The sequence below is a fragment of the Balaenoptera acutorostrata genome, chromosome 1 (genome assembly GCF_949987535.1).
Source record: "Balaenoptera acutorostrata chromosome 1, mBalAcu1.1, whole genome shotgun sequence".
NCBI classification, from domain to species: Eukaryota; Metazoa; Chordata; class Mammalia; order Artiodactyla; family Balaenopteridae; genus Balaenoptera; species Balaenoptera acutorostrata.
This window is the reverse complement of record NC_080064.1, coordinates 163836780-163854984: the sequence shown is the minus strand read 5'-3', so window position 1 is coordinate 163854984 and position 18205 is coordinate 163836780. Positions and strand designations below refer to the sequence as shown.

The 18205-nt window shown below is 47.8% G+C and overlaps 1 protein-coding gene across 1 annotated transcript in view; it reads left to right on the top strand.

Moving 5' to 3' along the window:
• The window catches only part of LOC130704877 (calpain-8-like), a 68103-nt gene extending 50279 nt beyond the window's left edge, over positions 1 to 17824 (top strand). Inside the window, 6 exon segments of the mRNA XM_057529289.1 lie at positions 8544 to 8755; positions 9655 to 9688; positions 12060 to 12128; positions 14640 to 14697; positions 16250 to 16314; positions 17603 to 17824. Coding sequence (XP_057385272.1) covers positions 8544 to 8755; positions 9655 to 9688; positions 12060 to 12128; positions 14640 to 14697; positions 16250 to 16314; positions 17603 to 17824 — 660 coding nt within the window.
• The last annotated feature ends 381 nt before the right edge of the window (positions 17825 to 18205 follow it).

The following is an 18205-nucleotide window of genomic DNA, read 5'->3' as shown; positions in this document are numbered from 1 at the left end:
TAGTGTCCAGTCTTATATTTAGGTCTCTAATCCATTTTGAGTTTATTTTTGTGTATGGTGTTAGGGAGTATTCTAATTTCATTCTTTTACATGTGGCTGTCCAGTTTTCCCAGCACCACTTATTGAAGAGACTGTCTTTTCTCCATTGTATATCTTTGCCTCCTTTGTCATAGATTAGTTGACCATAGGTGCGTGGGTTAATCTCTGGGCTTTCTATCTTGTTCCATTGATCTATGTTTCTGTTTTTGTGCCAGTACCATATTGTCTTGATTACTGTAGCTTTGTAGTATAGTCTGAAGTCAGGGAGTCTGATTCCTCCAGCTCCATTTTTTTGCCTCAAGACTGCTTTGGCTATTCGGGGTCTTTTGTGTCTCCATACAAATTTTAAGATGATTTGTTCTAGCTCCGTAAAAAATGCCATTGGTAATTTGATAGGGATTGCATTGAATCTGTAGATTGCTTTGGGTAGTATACTCATTTTCACAATGTTGATTCTTCCAATCCAAGAACATGGTATATCTCTCCATCTGTTGGTATCATCTTTAATTTCTTTCATCAGTGTCTTATAGTTTTCTGCATACAGGTCTTTTGTCTCCCTAGGTAGGTTTATTCCTAGGTATTTTATTCTTTTTGTTGCAATGGTAAATGGGAGTGTTTCCATAATTTCTCTTTCAGATTTTTCATCATTAGTGTATAGGAATGCAAGAGATTTCTGTGCATTCATTTTGTAACCTGCAACTTTACCATATTCATTAATTAGCTCTAGCAGTTTTCTGGTGGCAGTTTTAGGATTCTCTATGTATAGTATCATGTCATCCGCAAACAGTGACAGTTTTACTTCTTCTTTTCCAATTTGTATTCCTTTTATTTCTTTTTCTTCTCTGATTGCCGTGGCTAGGACTTCCAGAACTATGTTGAATAATAGTGGTGAGAGTGGACATCCTTGTCTCGTTCCTGATCTTAGAGGAAATGCTTTCAGTTTTTCACCATTGAGAATGATGTTTGCTGTGGGTTTGTCATATATGGCCTTTATTATGTTGAGGTAGGTTCCCTCTATGCCCACTTTCTGGAGAGTTTTTATCATAAATGGGTGTTGAATTTTGTCAAAAGCTTTTTCTGCATCTATTGAGATGATCATATGGTTTTTATTCTTCAATTTGTTAATATGGTGTATCACATTGATTGATTTGCGTATATTGAAGAATCCTTGCATCCCTGGGATAAATCCCACTTGATCGTGGTGTATGATCCTTTTAATGTGTTGTTGGATTCTGTTTGCTAGTATTTTGTTGAGGATTTTTGCATCTATATTCATCAGTGATATTGGTCTGTAATTTTCTTTTTTTGTAGTGTCTTTGTCTGGTTTTGGTATCAGGGTGATGGTGGCCTCATAGAATGAGTTTGGGAGAGTTCCTTCCTCTGCAATTTTTTGGAAGAGTTTGAGAAGGATGGGTGTTAGCTCTTCTCTAAATGTTTGATAGAATTCACCTGTGAAGCCATCTGGTCCTGGACTTTTGTTTGTTGGAAGATTTTTAATCACAGTTTCAATTTCATTACTTGTGATTGGTCTGTTGATATTTTCTGTTTCTTCCTGATTCAGTCTTGGAAGGTTATACCTTTCTAAGAATTTGTCCATTTCTTCCAGGTTGTCCATTTTATTGGCATAAAGTTGCTTGTAGTAGTCTCTTAGGATGTTTTGTATTTCTGCGGTGTCTGTTGTAACTTCTCCTTTTTCCTTTCTGATTTTATTGATTTGAGTCCTCTCCCTCTTTTTCTTGATGAGTCTGGCTAATGGCTTATCAATTTTGTTTATCTTCTCAAAGAACCAACTTTTAGTTTTATTGATCTTTGCTATTGTTTTCTTTGTTTCTATTTCATTTATTTCTGCTCTGATCTTTATGATTTCTTTCCTTCTGCTAACTTTGGGTTTTGTTTGTTCTTCTTTCTCTAGTTTCTTTAGGTGTAAAGTTAGATTGTTTACTTGAGAGTTTTCTTGTTTCTTTAGGTAGGCTTGTATAGCTATAAACTTCCCTCTTAGAACCGCTTTTGCTGCATCCCATAGGTTTTGGGTCGTCGTGTTTTCATTGTCATTTGTCTCTAGGTATTTTTTTATTTCCTGTTTGATTCCTTCAGTGATCTCTTGGTTATTTAGTAACGTATTGTTTAGCCTCCATGTGTTTGTCTTTTTTACGTTTTTTTCCCTGTAATTCATTTCTAATCTCATAGCGTTGTGGTCAGAAAAGATGCTTGATATGATTTCAATTTTCTTAAATTTACTGAGGCTTGATTTGTGACCCAAGATGTGATCTATCCTGGAGAATGTTCCGTGTGCACTTGAGAAGAACGTGTAATCTGCCGTTCTTGGATGGAATGTCCTGTATATATCAATTAAATCTATCTGGTCTATTGTGTCATTTAAAGCTTCTGTTTCCTTATTTATTTTCATTTTGGATGATCTGTCCATTGGTGTAAGTGAGGTGTTAAAGTCCCCCACTATTATTGTGTTACTGTCGATTTCCTCTTTTATAGCTGTTAGCAGTTGCCTTATGTATTGAGGTGCTCCTATGTTGGGTGCATATATATTTATAATTGTTATATCTTCTTCTTGGATTGATCCCTGGATCATTATGTAGTGTCCTTCCTTGTCTCTTGTAACATTCTTTATTTTAAAGTCTATTTTATCTGATATGAGTATAGCTACTCCAGCTTTCTTTTGATTTCCATTTGCATGGAATATCTTTTTCCATCCCCTCACTTTCAGTCTGTATGTGTCCCTAGGTCTGAAGTGGGTCTCTTGTAGACAGCATATATATGGGTCTTGTTTTTGTATCCATTCAGCCAGTCTATGTCTTTTGGTTGGGGCATTTAATCCATTCACGTTTAAGGTAATTATCGATATGTATGTTCCTATGACCATTTTCTTAATTGTTTTGGGTTTGTTTTTGTAGGTCCTTTTCTTCTCTTGTGTTTCCCACTTAGAGAAGTTCCTTTAGCATTTGTTGTAGAGCTGGTTTGGTGGTGCTGAATTCTCTTAGCTTTTGCTTGTCTGTAAAGCTTTTGATTTCTCCATCAAATCTAAATGAGATCCTTGCTGGGTAGAGTAATCTTGGTTGTAGGTTCTTCCCTTTCATCACTTTAAGTATTTCATGCCACTCCCTTCTGGCTTGCAGAGTTTCTGCTGAGAAATCAGCTGTTAACCTTATGGGGGTTCCCTTGTATGTTATTTGTCGTTTTTCCCTTGCTGCTTTCAATAATTTTTCTTTGTCTTTAATTTTTGCCACTTTGATTACTATGTGTCTCGGCGTGTTTCTCCTTGGGTTTATTCTGTATGGGACTCTCTGCGCTTCCTGGACTTGGGTGGCTATTTCCTTTCCCATGTTAGGGAAGTTTTCGATTATAATCTCTTCAAATATTTTCTCTGGTCCTTTCTCTCTCTCTTCTCCTTCTGGGACCCCTATAATGCGAATGTTGTTGCGTTTAATGTTGTCCCAGAGGTCTCTTAGGCTGTCTTCATTTCTTTTTATTCTTTTTTCTTTAGTCTGTTCCGCAGCAGTGAATTCCACCATTCTGTCTTCCAGGTCACTTATCCGTTCTTCTGCCTCAGTTATTCTGCTATTGATTCCTTCTAGTGTAGTTTTCATTTCAGTTATTGTATTGTTCATCTCTGTTTGTTTGTTCTTTAATTCTTCTAGGTCTTTGTTAATCATTTCTTGCATCTTCTCAATCTTTGCCTCCATTCTTATTCCGAGGTCCTGGATCATCTTCACTATCATTATTCTGAATTCTTTTTCTGGAAGGTTGCCTATCTCCACTTCATTTAGTTGTTTTTCTGGGGTTTTTTCTTGTTCCTTCATCTGGTACATAGCCCTCTGCCTTTTCATCTTCTCTGTCTTTCTGTAACTGTGGTTTTTGGTCCACAGGCTGCAGGATTGTAGTTTTTCTTGCTTCTGTTGTCTGCCCTCTGGTGGTTGAGGCTATCTCCTCCAGCCCCTTTCTTTCTCTTATTTTGGAATTTAGAGCTTTAGAGTTTAGTGTGTGTGTATTTTGTGTTGGAGAAATGGGAGTTGGAAAATAATTGCTGCTTGATGGCTGGAGAAAAGTATTTCAACTAAATAAGCTCCAATTCTACTCCAGCTTATCCCTTTCATCCCCACCTAGAATGTAAGTAGCACCAAAACAGATTTTTTGCTTATAGGGATAAAAAACCAAGAAAGCGCTTACCCTATGCATATCAATTCAACACTTCTTTAGGGCGTATGTGCCACGTGCCAGGTGCCCTGCTGAAAGCCGAGATCCAGAGGAACAGCACAAGGTTATCGCCCTCAGGGCGCTCACAATCTAGAGGGGAGAACCACACACACACACTTCACTAACTACAGGGCAGGTCAGATCTGCTATGACGGGGACCAACACGGTGAGCTGAGGTCTCCTCAGAGAGGGATAGCTTCGTGGAGGAGGAGAATTTGATCAGGGCGTCAAAAAATGAGCTGGATTTCAAAGGTGGACGAGGGAGAACATTCCAGCCATAGGGGACACCCTGTGCTTCTTGACAGCTGGAGAGGAAGTGACAGTTTGGGAGAGCAGGCAGGAGGCGGGCATGGCCAAAGGGTGGGCTGAATGGGGACTGTGGCCACCAGCTCTTCATCCACCAGCTCTACCTTCTATAACCGGATCAACAAAGCATTCTTTCAAAGGGACGTGAGCTAACACACGGAAATAGCTTTGTGGGCATGGCGTTTGCTCTCGTAAATAATATATACGGCATGTCAATTTTTCAGACATTAGTTTACAGCTGCTTATAAAATAACCTCATGGATGTGATCCGTGGACCTTTTTATAGCCAGAGGCATATAAATTAGAGCATGACATCTGTGAACACAGCCACTTTAACGTTAGGGTGAGGAAGGTGTACAGCCCTGTAGGGAGTGTCTGAGGGTAGAGGCAGTGCCTGGGCTTGTAGAAAGTACCTGGTGTTGGAGAGAGGGCATGCAGGGATTGCAGGGGGAACCGTTCTCTGACCCCTGGAACTGCCTCTTCTGACTTTAACTGTCTGCAAACTGGAGTCTGGTTTGAGGTGGGAAAACTGACACTGATTGAGAAACAGCCAGAAACCCCCAAAGGCTAAAAAGCCCTGCTTGTCTGGCCTCCTCTCTCTCCCCTGTTATCTTCCTGCTGAGACAACAGGCTCCTGCCACGCAGGCCTGTCATTTGCATTCAGGATCTTGCATTTCAAAGGTGACTGTCCCTTTCCATCCGTCAGTGGGCGAGGCTGGCGGGCTCTCCGGCCTGGATGCTGCGGCTGGGGGCTTGTGCCACCTGAGGCCTGGCTTGCTGGCTCAGTTCCTGCCTGAGGTCTCTTGGCAGTGGATTAAGAGCATATTGCCTGCGGCGGTGGGCGGGGTGAATGCAAAGACAGCCGAGGTGGTTGAGAGTCCCTGCCAAGGGGGTGAAGGCGGTTGGGAGGCAGATCCCCCGGGGACCTCTGCTCTCCCAGACAGCCGGGGCCTCTGCATGGGGGATTTTAGCTTTAGATGCAAACTTAGAGGAGTGACAGTGACTGCAGACTTTTCTACCTCTGCTGCCAATTATAAACGGGGGCGCCAGAGTGAGGATGCCAGCTGATCCAAATTTTCCCTAATTTTTTTCCCTCAGAGTTGGCAGTTGCCCACAGACCTAAGCCACAAACAATGCCCTTCCTGCTCTTCTGGTCAAAAGAGCCTGCTTGGGAGGGGGCAAATGTAGGAAAAGGACAAGGGGGGATTGAACCCTCTTCGGAGTCTTCTCTGGCATGGGAAGACTCCCACTCTGCATCTGGTATCTCCTGTGGGCATCACCATTTCCATTTGCAAATAATAGGACCTAACTCTACCTAGACTAGTGAAAAAGGAATTCACCAGCTCCTGTCACCAAACCCAGGGAAGGACAGGTATGCTTAGGACAGGGGACGTGCCTGCTCTCAGGACCCTTTCTCTTCACGTCTCCCCTCTGGTGTCAATGCCATCTTCCTGGTCTGGCTTTCTGCACAGTCTCTCTAATATCACCCACATAAAACAAGGGGGCCCCTTCCCTTAGTTCCAATTCGAAAATACTAGAGAAGTCTGTGATGGACTCAGCTTGGGTCACGTGCCTATTCCTGGACCAATCCCTGTAGCCAGTGGTGATTAAATTATGTCTCGAGTTGAGTGAGACCCCTTTCTGGCCAAGCCCTTGATCTGGAGGCCAGGTCTGCAGGTCTGTAAGATGTTAGTTCTCATTTAAACCCCAAGGTTAGTACTCCTCAAACATTTGGGATCCTGGTAGATTATACAATATGAAAATAAAGTAGAACCTTTTTTTTCCTTTTGGATTTCTAGGGCTCAGTAGTCTACAGATGGCCTTGAAAATTCACCAGCAACTTTCCAGTTTCAGAAATGCCTCTCCTCGGCTGCACGCTAGGGACACCTGGGAGGTCTTAGACGTCTCCATGCCCAGGCCAATTATGGCAGCATCTCTGGGGTGATTCCAGTGTGCAGCCAAGGTTAGGAACCACTTGTTCTGTCTGGGGCTACCCCAGCCGGAGTCTATTACTCTAATTATGTAGGGGTACGTTTGCCCTGCTGTGCTAATCCCTGCTCCCCCGGGTTCTCAACCTTGGCCACCTGGTAGCACGTGCCAGTGAGGCCCAAGTTCACAGGTTCCAGCCTATGCCTTCTTCCAAGGCTGCCGATCACTGGTCTACCCTGCCTGATGGCTCCCAAATGCATATTATTGGTTATGGAGGCAACAGACAAGAGGGCAGGGATGATTTAGAGCATGCCCCTCTTCACTACTCAAAAGTAATTAAATTCAAACGTGCATTCAGTCTGATGGATGGTGGATCCCATCAGAAGCGGCCCGTTTATGCGAGCGAGGTCCTCTGCACACACAGTGGAGCCTGCAGGAGCATCTCCCGGTGCTCTCCGCGCGTCGCTGTGGAGCCTGTGCTCTGCAAGTGCCGGTGGGTCTTTGGTCAGCGGTTCCAAGGCCTGGGGGCTTGTGAAAGCACAGGCTGCTAGGCCCCAGCCCCAGAGTCTCTGATTCCGCAGGTCTGGCTTGGGGCCCGAGGACTTGCACTTTCAACAAGCCCCCCAGGGGTGCTCACGCTGACCCTGGGCCCACACACTCGTGGCTGGGCCAGGCCACGGGGAGGTGCGAGGGCCAGGGCCCTGGTGGCACACGCCTGTGTGGAGCCCCCAGTAGGACAGAGGGGCCCCAGCTCCTGCCTCCGTGCTCTCCACCTCTCACTCTGGCCTCCCAGGTGAGCCTTCTGCAATCTGTCCCACCCCTGGGTTCCTGCTAGAACTCAGTTTGCCCCGTTCCCTCCCCACCTCCCACCCCACACTTCTCCTTCTCCCCTGCTGGTCGCCTGTTTCCTCCCCTCCAATCATCAGGGAGGGCAAGAATGACATTTAGCCCCTTAACACTTGGACTCAGCCAAGGCCTTGCTGGCCACGCCCCCAGCATTCTGCCCAGAGTAGAAAACTTCTGGTGGGGGGGTCCCAAGGCTGTGGCTGCTCTAGTGCCCAGGTCAGCAGGGGCAGGCTGGGGGGTCCCGTGCAGTCCTGACCAGGGCGGTGGATGCAGGTGGCCCTGCCTTCCTCCCCTGCTTAGCAGACCTGTGATCCAAAGAGGGTCGGGTGACCATGAATAGACGCTGTCTACCCTGGGGTGGGCAGTCCAGCTCTGGGTCACACAGAAGTCACAGCCCTTGCAGCTTACCAGCACCTGCGCTCTGTCACAGGCATCTTGATGAAAACTGGTCATGAAGATACAGTGCAATGGGGAGGCTTAATTACAGCAATAATAACACTGGCACACACAGTGTTTTCAAAGCACTCTGTAGGCACTAATTAGCCCGTGGCATACGACCACAACCTCCCTCTCCCTCCAACAAACAGATGGGTCTTGGGTAGCATCTTCCCCCTCCCAGGAGAGCCAGGCCTCCCTCGGGGTGGCAGCCCCCTCTGTCTGCCTCCCTGCCCCGCCCCCCTCCCCCAAATCTGATCACCCCGGTTACCTTGCAGAGCAATTTTCCAAGCCAGGCCAAGGTTAGCAGGCCCTTCTGGCTGCTGTTGCTTGGGAACCAGGATTTAAGCCACAGGCCTGTACTGGGGATCAGCGCCACCCCCCACCAGGTACAGCTGCAGAGTGAGGGTCTGTTGGATTCAATGAGGGATGATTCATGAGGACAAATATCCAGAGAGAAGCTGAGCACACACACTGAGCACACCTGCTGTCCAATCCTTCATTTAAGCAGGAAGAGGGCAAGGGGTCTGGCCAAGGTCAGTGGCGTAGTCAAGGTCAGTGCCTCAACCTGGGCCGGGCCCCCAGAAGGTGCTCTGAATACACTTGATGATGGACACACGGTGAGTTCACGACCGACAGAATCCAAGGCTTCCTGATTCTCAGCCCAGGGTTAAAAATCAACTGTCCCTAAATTAGTGCGATAAAACCCAACTCTGGGGCCTTCATCTTCCAGGATTTCACAAGACATTGACCCTGACTGTTGCTTTGCACAGCTGGAGAGCCACACGGATGAGCACCTGGGCCGGGACTTCTTCCTGGGCCGCCAGCCCTCCGCCCGCTCCAGCACCTACGTCAACCTGCGCGAGGTCTCGGCACGTGTGCAGCTGCCCCCCGGGGAGTGCGCGGTGGTGCCGTCCACCTTCGGGCCCTTCAAGGACGGCGACTTCTGCCTGAGGGTGTTCTCGGAGAAGAAGGCCAAGGCCCTGGGCGTGTCCTTTCCCTCCGGGGTGGCGGGGGTGACAGAGGGACCTGGCTCCCCGCAGGTGCAGGCCCTGTCGCTGTGCAGGACCCACCCCCGGCTCCCAGGAGAAATTTGTAGAACACTGTAGATCTCAAGGGTGCTTCACTAGGTGTCCCGCTCCTGCCCCTACACGTTGGTCTGTAGGACATGGGGGAGTTTTCCTTAAAAAAGGTCAAGGCTAGAGAGAAAGGGCACCAGTAACAGCCCGGTTAGAGCATTTTCCTTGCAGCAGGGATGGGCAACGCATAGAGGAGGATCTAGATGAGAGCACCGCCTCTTCCCTTACACACACACACACACACACACACACACACATGCACACACACACACACACGCCACAGGGATAATATCTTCAGGGGACTTAAGACTTTATAGGAGACAGGAAGAGCCATTGCCCTTGCCTTCAAGAACTTCTGTCTTCCTCCCTCCAGAAATCTCCAAGACTTGGACAGCTGGACATTTAAAGGGCCTGCTTGGAATCGGGGAGGGAAAAAAAAAAGCAATTGAACAAACACACTAGAGAAGGGTTGCAAAGATGCTGTCAACATGTAATATGACAACAGTAAAATAACACCTGTTTTTGCCAGGTTGCCTTACCATTTCCAAAGCGTTTTCATGTATATTTTCTCAGGGCAACAGATAATTCCACTACGTTAAGGTCCTTGAGAGCAAGGACCATGTCTTGTTCACCACTACATCTCAGACACAGATACAGAACAGTTCCCAACATGTGCCAGGTGTCCAGTAAATATTTTTTTGAAGGAGTGAAAGAACTGAAGTACCGTTTGCCATACCATGTATGCCATCATTTAAAAGCATCTTTCTCCCTGGTATCCAAAAGCTCCCCTGTGTGCAATGACATCCCCTAGTGGTGAAGTACCTGCTATGTACCCGTTTGTGCCCGTGTCCATTTTTTCTTTCACTTTTTAAAAATAAACTTTTATTGGAGTATAGTTGCTTTACAATGTTGTGTTAGTTTCTGCTGTACAGCAAAGAGAATTAACAATACATATACATATAACCCCTCTTTTTTGGATTTCCTTCCCATTTAGGTCACCACAGAGCACTGAGTAGAGTTCCCTGTGCTATGCAGTATGTTCTCATTCATTATCTATTTTATACATAGTAGTGTACAAATGTCAATAGCAATCTCCCAATTCATCCCGCCCCCACCTTCCAAGGGGGGCTTGTACTTTTACTATGCTTTGATAGTGCATGTTTTCATGTATAACTTGTGTAATTTTTATAAATACAGTATTTTAATATCTGCATGATTCCTAGGTAAGAAGGCCATAAAGTTGCTTTAATAGAATCCTCGCTATTACTGCAGTTGACTTCTATAGCCAGGACCCTCCCAGTCCCTGAGGAAGAACACTAGACCTGGAAGGCAGGAATATTAATGCGGGTGGTGTAGAGCTGGAGAAGGTGGGTCTGAGCAGCCAGATCAATCCGCAGCCCTGAGATTTATCTTTACTGAAATGTATGGCTCTAGTCTATTTCTTCCTTTTTGAGAGATTTTTTTTTTTGATGTGGACCATTTTTAAAGTCTTTATTGAATTTGTTACAATACTGCTTCTGTTTTATGTTTCGGTTTTTTGGCCACGAGGCATGTGGGATCTTAGCTCCCTGACTAGGGATCAAACCTCCACCCCCTGCATTGGAAGGTGAAGCCTTAATCACTAGACTGCCAGGGAAGTCCCTCTTTCTCTCTCTTTCTTCCCCCCCTCCCTCCCTCCTTCCCTTCCTTCCTTCCTTCCTTCCTTTCTTCCTTTCTTTCCAGTTCATACTTATTTTCCCCCAGAATAATAGAATAATACTCTAGGTTCAGAATTTGTAGATTTCACACTAGATTCAGATTATCGTATATTTTATTACATGGACAATATAAAGCTTTTATATTTTATTACATGGACAATATAAAGCTTCTACAAAACCACTTTAAAATCATACATGTGTAATGAGAAGTATTTATCATTTCTTCTAAAAACTTTAGATGTATCTTTGGATTTACTCTTCATAAATGTAAACAGTATGATAGGCATTAAAACCCCCGTGTTATCGACGAGGAAGCAGAGCCCTGGCGAGGTTGAGTTGCAGTAGGATGCTGAGAGCAGCTGTTCTGGGGGTCAGACTGGTGGGTGGTGAAACAGCGCATGAGCTTGACTTTGAATCCTGCCTCTACCATGTACCAGCTGTGTGATCTTGGCCTGTTACTTAACACTTTTAAACCTCAGTTTCTCCATCTGTGAAATGTGGATAGCAATGAGACCAATCTCATAGAGTGCTCATGAGTATTAAATGAACCAGTCTATGTATAGTACCTGACAGGTAGTAAGTGCTCAACAAAGGTAAGTACTGTTACTACTGCTGCTACTCTTAGTAGTACAGTATCATTGGGCCAGATCAGGCCTTTTGTACTTTTCTGAGTGATGGTTTTGGAAGAAATTGACTTGGTTTTCTGAAACTCTTCAAGACATCTGGGAAACTTGTGACTTTTCCTTTTCTGTCTGGTGATGACAGTTGAGGAGTTTCATTCCATTTTGGAAAGAGCCCATGGTCATATCAGAAAGTCTCTGGACAGTCATTCATATAATGATTAGCAATTTTCGAAGGACTTTGACACATTAGTTCTCATTTGATTCTCAAATGACCCCATGTAACAAGCCTAGTTAATTTAATACTGGACTTGAGGAAATGGATGTCAGAGCCCTGTGATGGAGTTTCGTAATTGGTCAGTATGGTGTTTGAACTCCTGTCTTCTGGCTTCCAGTTCTGCTGTTTCCACTAGGCTGTGATTTTAACTCCTTTTTAATCATGTTGCTATTTCAGAATCTGGTGAAAGCTAAGAAAACACATGTTAACGTTACTCCCAATTTTCATGCAATATCGGAAGTTCACAGACCCCTTGAAGGTCATCAGTGAATCTCTTAGGAGCCCACAGACCCAGACTGAGATTCTCTGCTGTCCGTGTTGCCACCGATCTCTGAAAGCGATTCAGGGTTGAAATCAGAAATTCAGGGCTGGTGGGGATCACTTCCTCACATCGCTGAGAGAGGAAGCCCCTAGACCCCTGGACCTTGCTGGATGGAGAGCTCCTGGGGCCAGGACCTTGGACCTCTCCTGTTTACTGCCACGTGCCCCCATCCAGCCGGTGTCTGACACACGACAGATATGCGACAGATGTAATGAATGACGAGCGAATGAATTTTAAATCTTCGTCTTTCATTCTCCTCAACGAGTCCCATCTCAACTCTGCAATTGCCCTGCCTTTTAGCTGCACCCCAGTGAGGTGCATCAAGAAGACGGCCAGCTCAGGAGCCTGTTTGAGAAGCTTGCAGGGAAGGTGAGTAGAGGGCATAGACAAGCTCCCGGACGGGCAGGAGAGTGATCTGGAAAGCTCAGCTCACTTGAGTGTTTCCCCTCGCATCTCCGTGAGTATAAACGATGAGGCCGCAGGTCTCCGGTCCCCCAACTCTGTCTGTTGCCACTTCCTGTCTTAAACCTGAGGCCTTTCCTGCACAGCTGGGGAGAGGAATCTTGGGACCAAGGCCACTTTTCTTGCTGTGTTGACTGCTTTTTGAGAAAACAGAAAATCCGAATCTCCAGGTCCTGCCAAAAGCCTTTCTGTGTGTAAATTGGCCCTGAGGATCAGAGCCCTGACTTTATAAAAAGCGGGGAGGCAAAACTTCCCTATATCAATATCCATCAGAGATGAGAGGAATCGCTCAGCCCAGGTGGCAGGCGGCTCAGTTAACCTGGCCTGGCATTAGTGTTCACCGGCCCGCCGCCCTGCCTGCCCTCAGGGACACCAGCGGAGCTCGGGCTGCGGAATTCAAGTTGGCCCAGGTGCCGGCACTGCTCAGGGGCCCATGGAGCCAGGGGAAGACGCTGGTGTGGCCCCTGCTCCTTCCCTCCCTGTCCTGCTGACTTTGCTCATTGTGATTCCTCACTTATGTGAGGCCATAAGTCAGAGCAGACTCAGGGCTGCAAGTGGCACAACTGGCCCCATAGATACAGTGAATGCACGGCTCTTTGAAGGATAATAAGGTTTTACCAAAGGGCCTTGGAAGGCATCCGTCATCTTGGGCTGCCATAACAATGTACCGCAGACTGGGAAGCATATGAAACAGAATAAACAGAAATTTATTTCTCACAGTTCTGGAGGCTGGAAGTCTGAGATCAGGCATGGCTGGATTCTGGGGAGGGCCTTCCTCTAGCTTGCAGGCTGTTGACGTCTCACTGTGTCCTCACGAGGTGGAAAGAGGGTGAGGGGTCTGTCTGGGGTCCCTTTTATAAGGGCATTCATCCCACTCAAAAAGGCTTCACCCTCATGACCTAATCACCTCCCCAAAGTCTCTCCTCCTAATACTATGACATTGGGGATTGGATTTCAACATATGAATTTTTGGGGACACAAACAGTCAGTCCATAACAGAAGGGGAAAACAATGCTCTCCACCCTGCAGGGAAGCTCAGAGCCACTTTCTAGACTTAAGGATAGAGTAGAAGAAAATACGTCAGAATCCTTGCAGAAAATAAAACCTGGGAACAAAATTCCTTTAGATAGCCATTAAAAAAGGCTTTGCAAAAATGAGTCAATCTGTGTTTTAGATGGGCGCTCAGACCAGTGTTTTTGCTAACAAAACCTTGTTGCCTTAGCTGCCAAGGGACCATATTTTATTTAGAACATCAAGACTGATAACAAAGTTAAAGTTCCTATTTGTATAGTTCTTCATATACCTTATCTTTTCTCTCCTGCCTGGTGGGGCAGTATCGGTCACTGTGCCTGCTCTGCGGGTGAAGGGTCAGGCACAGAGAATTGAGGAGTTTGCTGGGGCACAAGGCCCGGTGAGGGACAGGCCAAGATCTCAACATCCCATTCTTGGCCTGGAGGCTTTTCAGAGGGTCCCCAGGTCTTACTATTGGGACTGACCGTGCCGTGCCTGAATGAGGCCAGCTGTGCTCACAGGCAAGGCTGCCCTGTGCAGCTCCCACCTCCCTGGTTTCCAGTAGAATAGCCTGGGCCTGGCTGGTGGAGGCGGGGAGAAGTGGGGCCCCATGGGGACAAGTGATAAGACCACACCTCACCAGAGGAAGTGACTTGGCTAAGGTCACATGGGGAGTAAGGGACGGAGTCACGACTGGAACCCAGACCTCAGTCCAGCGTCCCTTCTCTGAACCTCATTCATCGTGCTGCCCGAGGTCTGCCCTCCAGCTCAGAGTTAAGGGACGAATCGTCCCACTGGCTCAGTGTTTATCCCAAATGCACGTGGGAAATCCTACTCCCCTAAATCTCTACTTCCAGTTTGAGATGGGCTATGCGTGAAGTAACAACTCCCATAGGTGCAGTGGGGAAAGCGGACACTTTGGGGTGAGACAGTCTTAGGTTTCTGCCACTGGTGGCTGGGAACCCCCAGCAGTTACATCACATGGAAGTGACAGTTACCTGGTGAATGTATATGGTGTTTAGCAATCGCAGTTTGCTTAACTCTAACATGGGTGCAGAGCTGTTGTGAGGGTTCGAGGATGTTCCACATCAGGCGTGTGGCCCGTCAGCACTGGCTCCTGTTATTGCTTCTTGCCCTGTCTTGGTCTTGGGTTAGGCAGGCCCGGAGAAAGGCAGCAGGCACCGTGTGCAGCCTTCTGAGAAGGTGTGCCCCGCTCACGCCATTAATACGCACTTCCCACCCGGCTCTGGGGGCCCCAGAGAAACTGTGAATTGGAGTTTTTTAAAGATGTCGCAGCCTTTTAAAATCATAGAGTCAGTGGACCTGGTGTCTGACTCTACATGAATTTAATGTCTTGAAACGCTTGTCAGGGCCAGATGTGATTTGCATTTGGGTTCCTCTTTCTAGGATTCTGAGATCAGTGTCAATGAACTCAAGACGGCTCTTAATGAGGTGTTTTCCAAATGTAAATTCTTCCTTGGTGCTTTTCAGGAAGTCTGGGAGCGTAAGAGAGATGCTGGGGGTGGGGGGTAAGGATGGGTGCAGACACTGGGCCAGGGGCACTGCAGATGGGGATAAGGGGCCTTTGGCCTCTGACCCGGGGCCCTGGTTCCCTCTGGGCTGGTAGAGCGTCCAGCAGGTGGGAGAGGCTGGAGCGGAGAGGTGCTGGGCAGGATGAAGGCGGGGCTGGTGCTGGGGCCAAGCGGCCCTGCAGGAAGGAGTCCTGAGTCCTGGGAGGAAAGAAGTTGGGCTGAGAGTAAGTGAAATTTCCCCCCCAAATTAATAACTTTGATACTGTGGGAAACCGCGCAGCTTGAAGATCTTGTTCTGTAGTGCATCCCTGGGGAAAGTGTGTGGAGTGGAGGATTCTGACTGTCCTAGATCGTGACAGTTCTCCATCTTCAGACTTTAGCAAGCCCCGGGGACTGTCAGAGGATCAAACTGCACCCAGGCTGAGGAAAGGGTTGCTCCTTCCCTCTGAACCGCAGCCCCATGTGAGCTGGCACGGAGCTGGCTTCTTGCTGGGCCCAGGGATGGGCCAGGTTCAGGCTTCCGCCTGGTTGAGCGATGGGCATGTTCACCCATGGCAGCAGGACAGGGGGTGAGCATGCAAGATGCAGGGGCAAGGCAGGGTGTGAGCCCACCCGGGGCTGAGGAGCTCCCCAGGGCTCAGAGCCCAGGCCCAGGCTCAGAGACACCCCGCCCCGCTCCAGCTCTCCCTCCTGCCTTGCAGAGAAAGAGCCCAGGGAAGAGGAGAGGATTTGCAGGGTCTTTGGCTCCTTCCTGCCTTGGCGCTCAGGTGTGGGCGAGGTGAGTACGGAGCCAGGGATGGCTGTAGCTTCCAGGAGATACCTGCAATTTAGCAGTAAGGATAACAGCTGCCGTTTGAGAGGCTGTGTTTGAGAGGCTGTCATGGCTAAAAGCTTGGGCTATGGAGACGGGTGGCCTGCGTTTAAATCCCAGCTCTGCCTGGGTCGTGTGATCTTGAGCAAATTATTTAACCTCTCTGGGCCTCAGTTTCCTTATCTATAAAATAGGGATGAAAGTATCTACCACATGGGGTTATTTTGAGGAGTAGAAGTACAGTGCTTAGAACAATACCTAGCCAATAAAAAGTTAGCTGGTTTATTAAGAACTTGCCATATACCAAGCCCTGTGCTAGGAAGTTCACTTACATTATCTCATTTTATCCCCAATTAGCTTTGGGGGCAAGTACTGTTCTTATTGACGGAGAAAGAAACCAAAGCTCAGAGATATTAGTTTGCTGAAGTCCTGGTGGCTTGTGAGTAGCAAAGCTGGGGTTCAGACACTGAACCCCGATGCTGGTGCCCACCTGTACCACCCACGGGGGGGGGGCCCTGCCCAGGAGCCCGCCGGCATGCTGTCTCCTTTTTGTGGCGCTCACATTTGGCTCTGTACTCTGGCTGGCGTCGTTGGTGGCTTCCTACCAGGGAGATTATTTCCCCTGCCTTCAAATGATCCTGATTCCCTCCCCTCTTTTCTATTTAAATATTTAGGAACAGACGTCAAATTTGATGGATTCAACATCAACACTTGCAGGGAGATGATCAGCCTGATGGATGTATCCTTTAAATGTCACATTATTTTTACTCTGATCCTGATTTTCATGACTCCTCCACCTTTCCCAGTGAGATGGAGGCAAGGGAAAGAGGGAGAAGGGAACCAGCATTTTCTGAGCATATGGCAGGTACTTGCTTGAGCTGTAAAGAAAAATGTCATCTCATTTTTGCTCCTCAGTAAGCTCGAGATGATCTGTTTTACAGGTGAAGAAACTGAGGTGTGCCGTGTTGACGTGACTTGTTTAAAATCCTTTCATTCAAAGACCGCAGCTATGTGGCATTTGTGACGCTCCTCCTGTTCATCACAGTATTCCTCCCACGAGGCTTCTTCCTCCTCCCTCTCCCTGGCTCTTTCTATCCCCATCTGTCTTTGTCTCCCAGTATTGACACGGCCACCACCAGTAGCTGAGAAATATCACACAGGATAAAACCTGTTTGTCACTCTGACCCAGTTTAACCCTCGCTGTGTATTGAAGAATGAGTAAGAGGCTTGGGGAGGAATGGGGAAGGTTAGGGCATCCTAGGTGGAAGGAACAGTTTAAATGAAGCGCAGAGTGGGGAAGTATGGAACGTCACTTACTTGAAACTTGGCCCAGGTTATCGTTCTCCATGGTGCTGCTGGTGAAGGTGATTTCTTTGAAAACTGGAGCCTAGGAGGGTGCTTCTCAGTTCTGAGGGCTTCTTCCGTGATAAGATCTGATGACCTTTGGGGCGGGAGGAATGAACTGTACTTACACGGTAGTCATGCAGAGGGGTCCTGGTTAGCCAGCATGCATGCGCTGCCCTCTGCTGGGGGTGTCAGCCACGGAGAGCAGGTGCTATCCTTGTGGTCCCAGAGCTTCAGATGCTGGGACTCTCCAGCCCTGTGTCCTTCTATGAGGTCTGCATGGTCCACAGTTTAATTCGTGAGCCACAAAGAACTGTTAAGCGTCGATTCATTTTTCTACAGATAGTTCCTTGATATCCGAATCATTCTTCTCAAACTTGCCTAGAGACTTTAACTTAGATTTGACGGTGACCTTGTAGTCGCTCACTCATTGTTCCCAGTGGTATTTGCATTTTCATGGCTCCAGGAGGACCGTGACCCAGTCATTCTTCAAGAAGGTCTGTTCCACCGGGTCGCAGGGCATCCTGTGCGTCCTGCCCGGGGCACAGCTGGCGGAGGTCCCCGCCCTGCTCGGGACTCCCCTCCATTCCTCACCGCCTTCCTGAAGCCAGCCGCTCCTCCGGGCTGGGGCAGCGGGGCACGGAACAAAGTCCTGCATCAGCTGTTCTCGCTCTGCCACCTAGGCTGACTTCTTGCTTCTCACTCCAAGCCTCACGCTGCGCAGCCTCTCAGATGCCCAGCATCTTTTCAGCTTTCGATGTTCCAGTTTCCCTCAGGCCCTGATCCTGTCATTGCTTCCTCTGTGGTTCCAGGACACGGCCAAACCCCACCCCCCAGCCCACGCTTCTCTGCTCTTCTTCCACGGGGGATCCCAGCCCCCGGTCGACACCTCCCTTCATACATGAACCCTTCCCTTTGATAGACGGGCTGGGTTGACCTCGAGAGTTCACGTAATTGGACAGGGGACAACCAAGACACACACACCCCGCCCCCCGACAACCTCTCTCTGCACTTCAGAACAGACAGTGTCAGGAAGGACCTAGTGCGGGGACACCTACCTGCCACCTTTGCCCTGCTCCTCAGCTCCATGTTAGAGACAGGGTGACTGTGGAGCCCATCTGTGTGATACAGACAAGGATGGAGAGAAGCGTCCTGAATCCCACCTGCCTTCGATCCTATCTGACGCGTACCTGTCATATCTGAGCTGCAGTCTTTGGGAAGGATAGCAGTGGTCACTTACTAGTGGCAGCTGTGTGGAGAAGGAGGGCCCATCTTCTAGTGGGGGA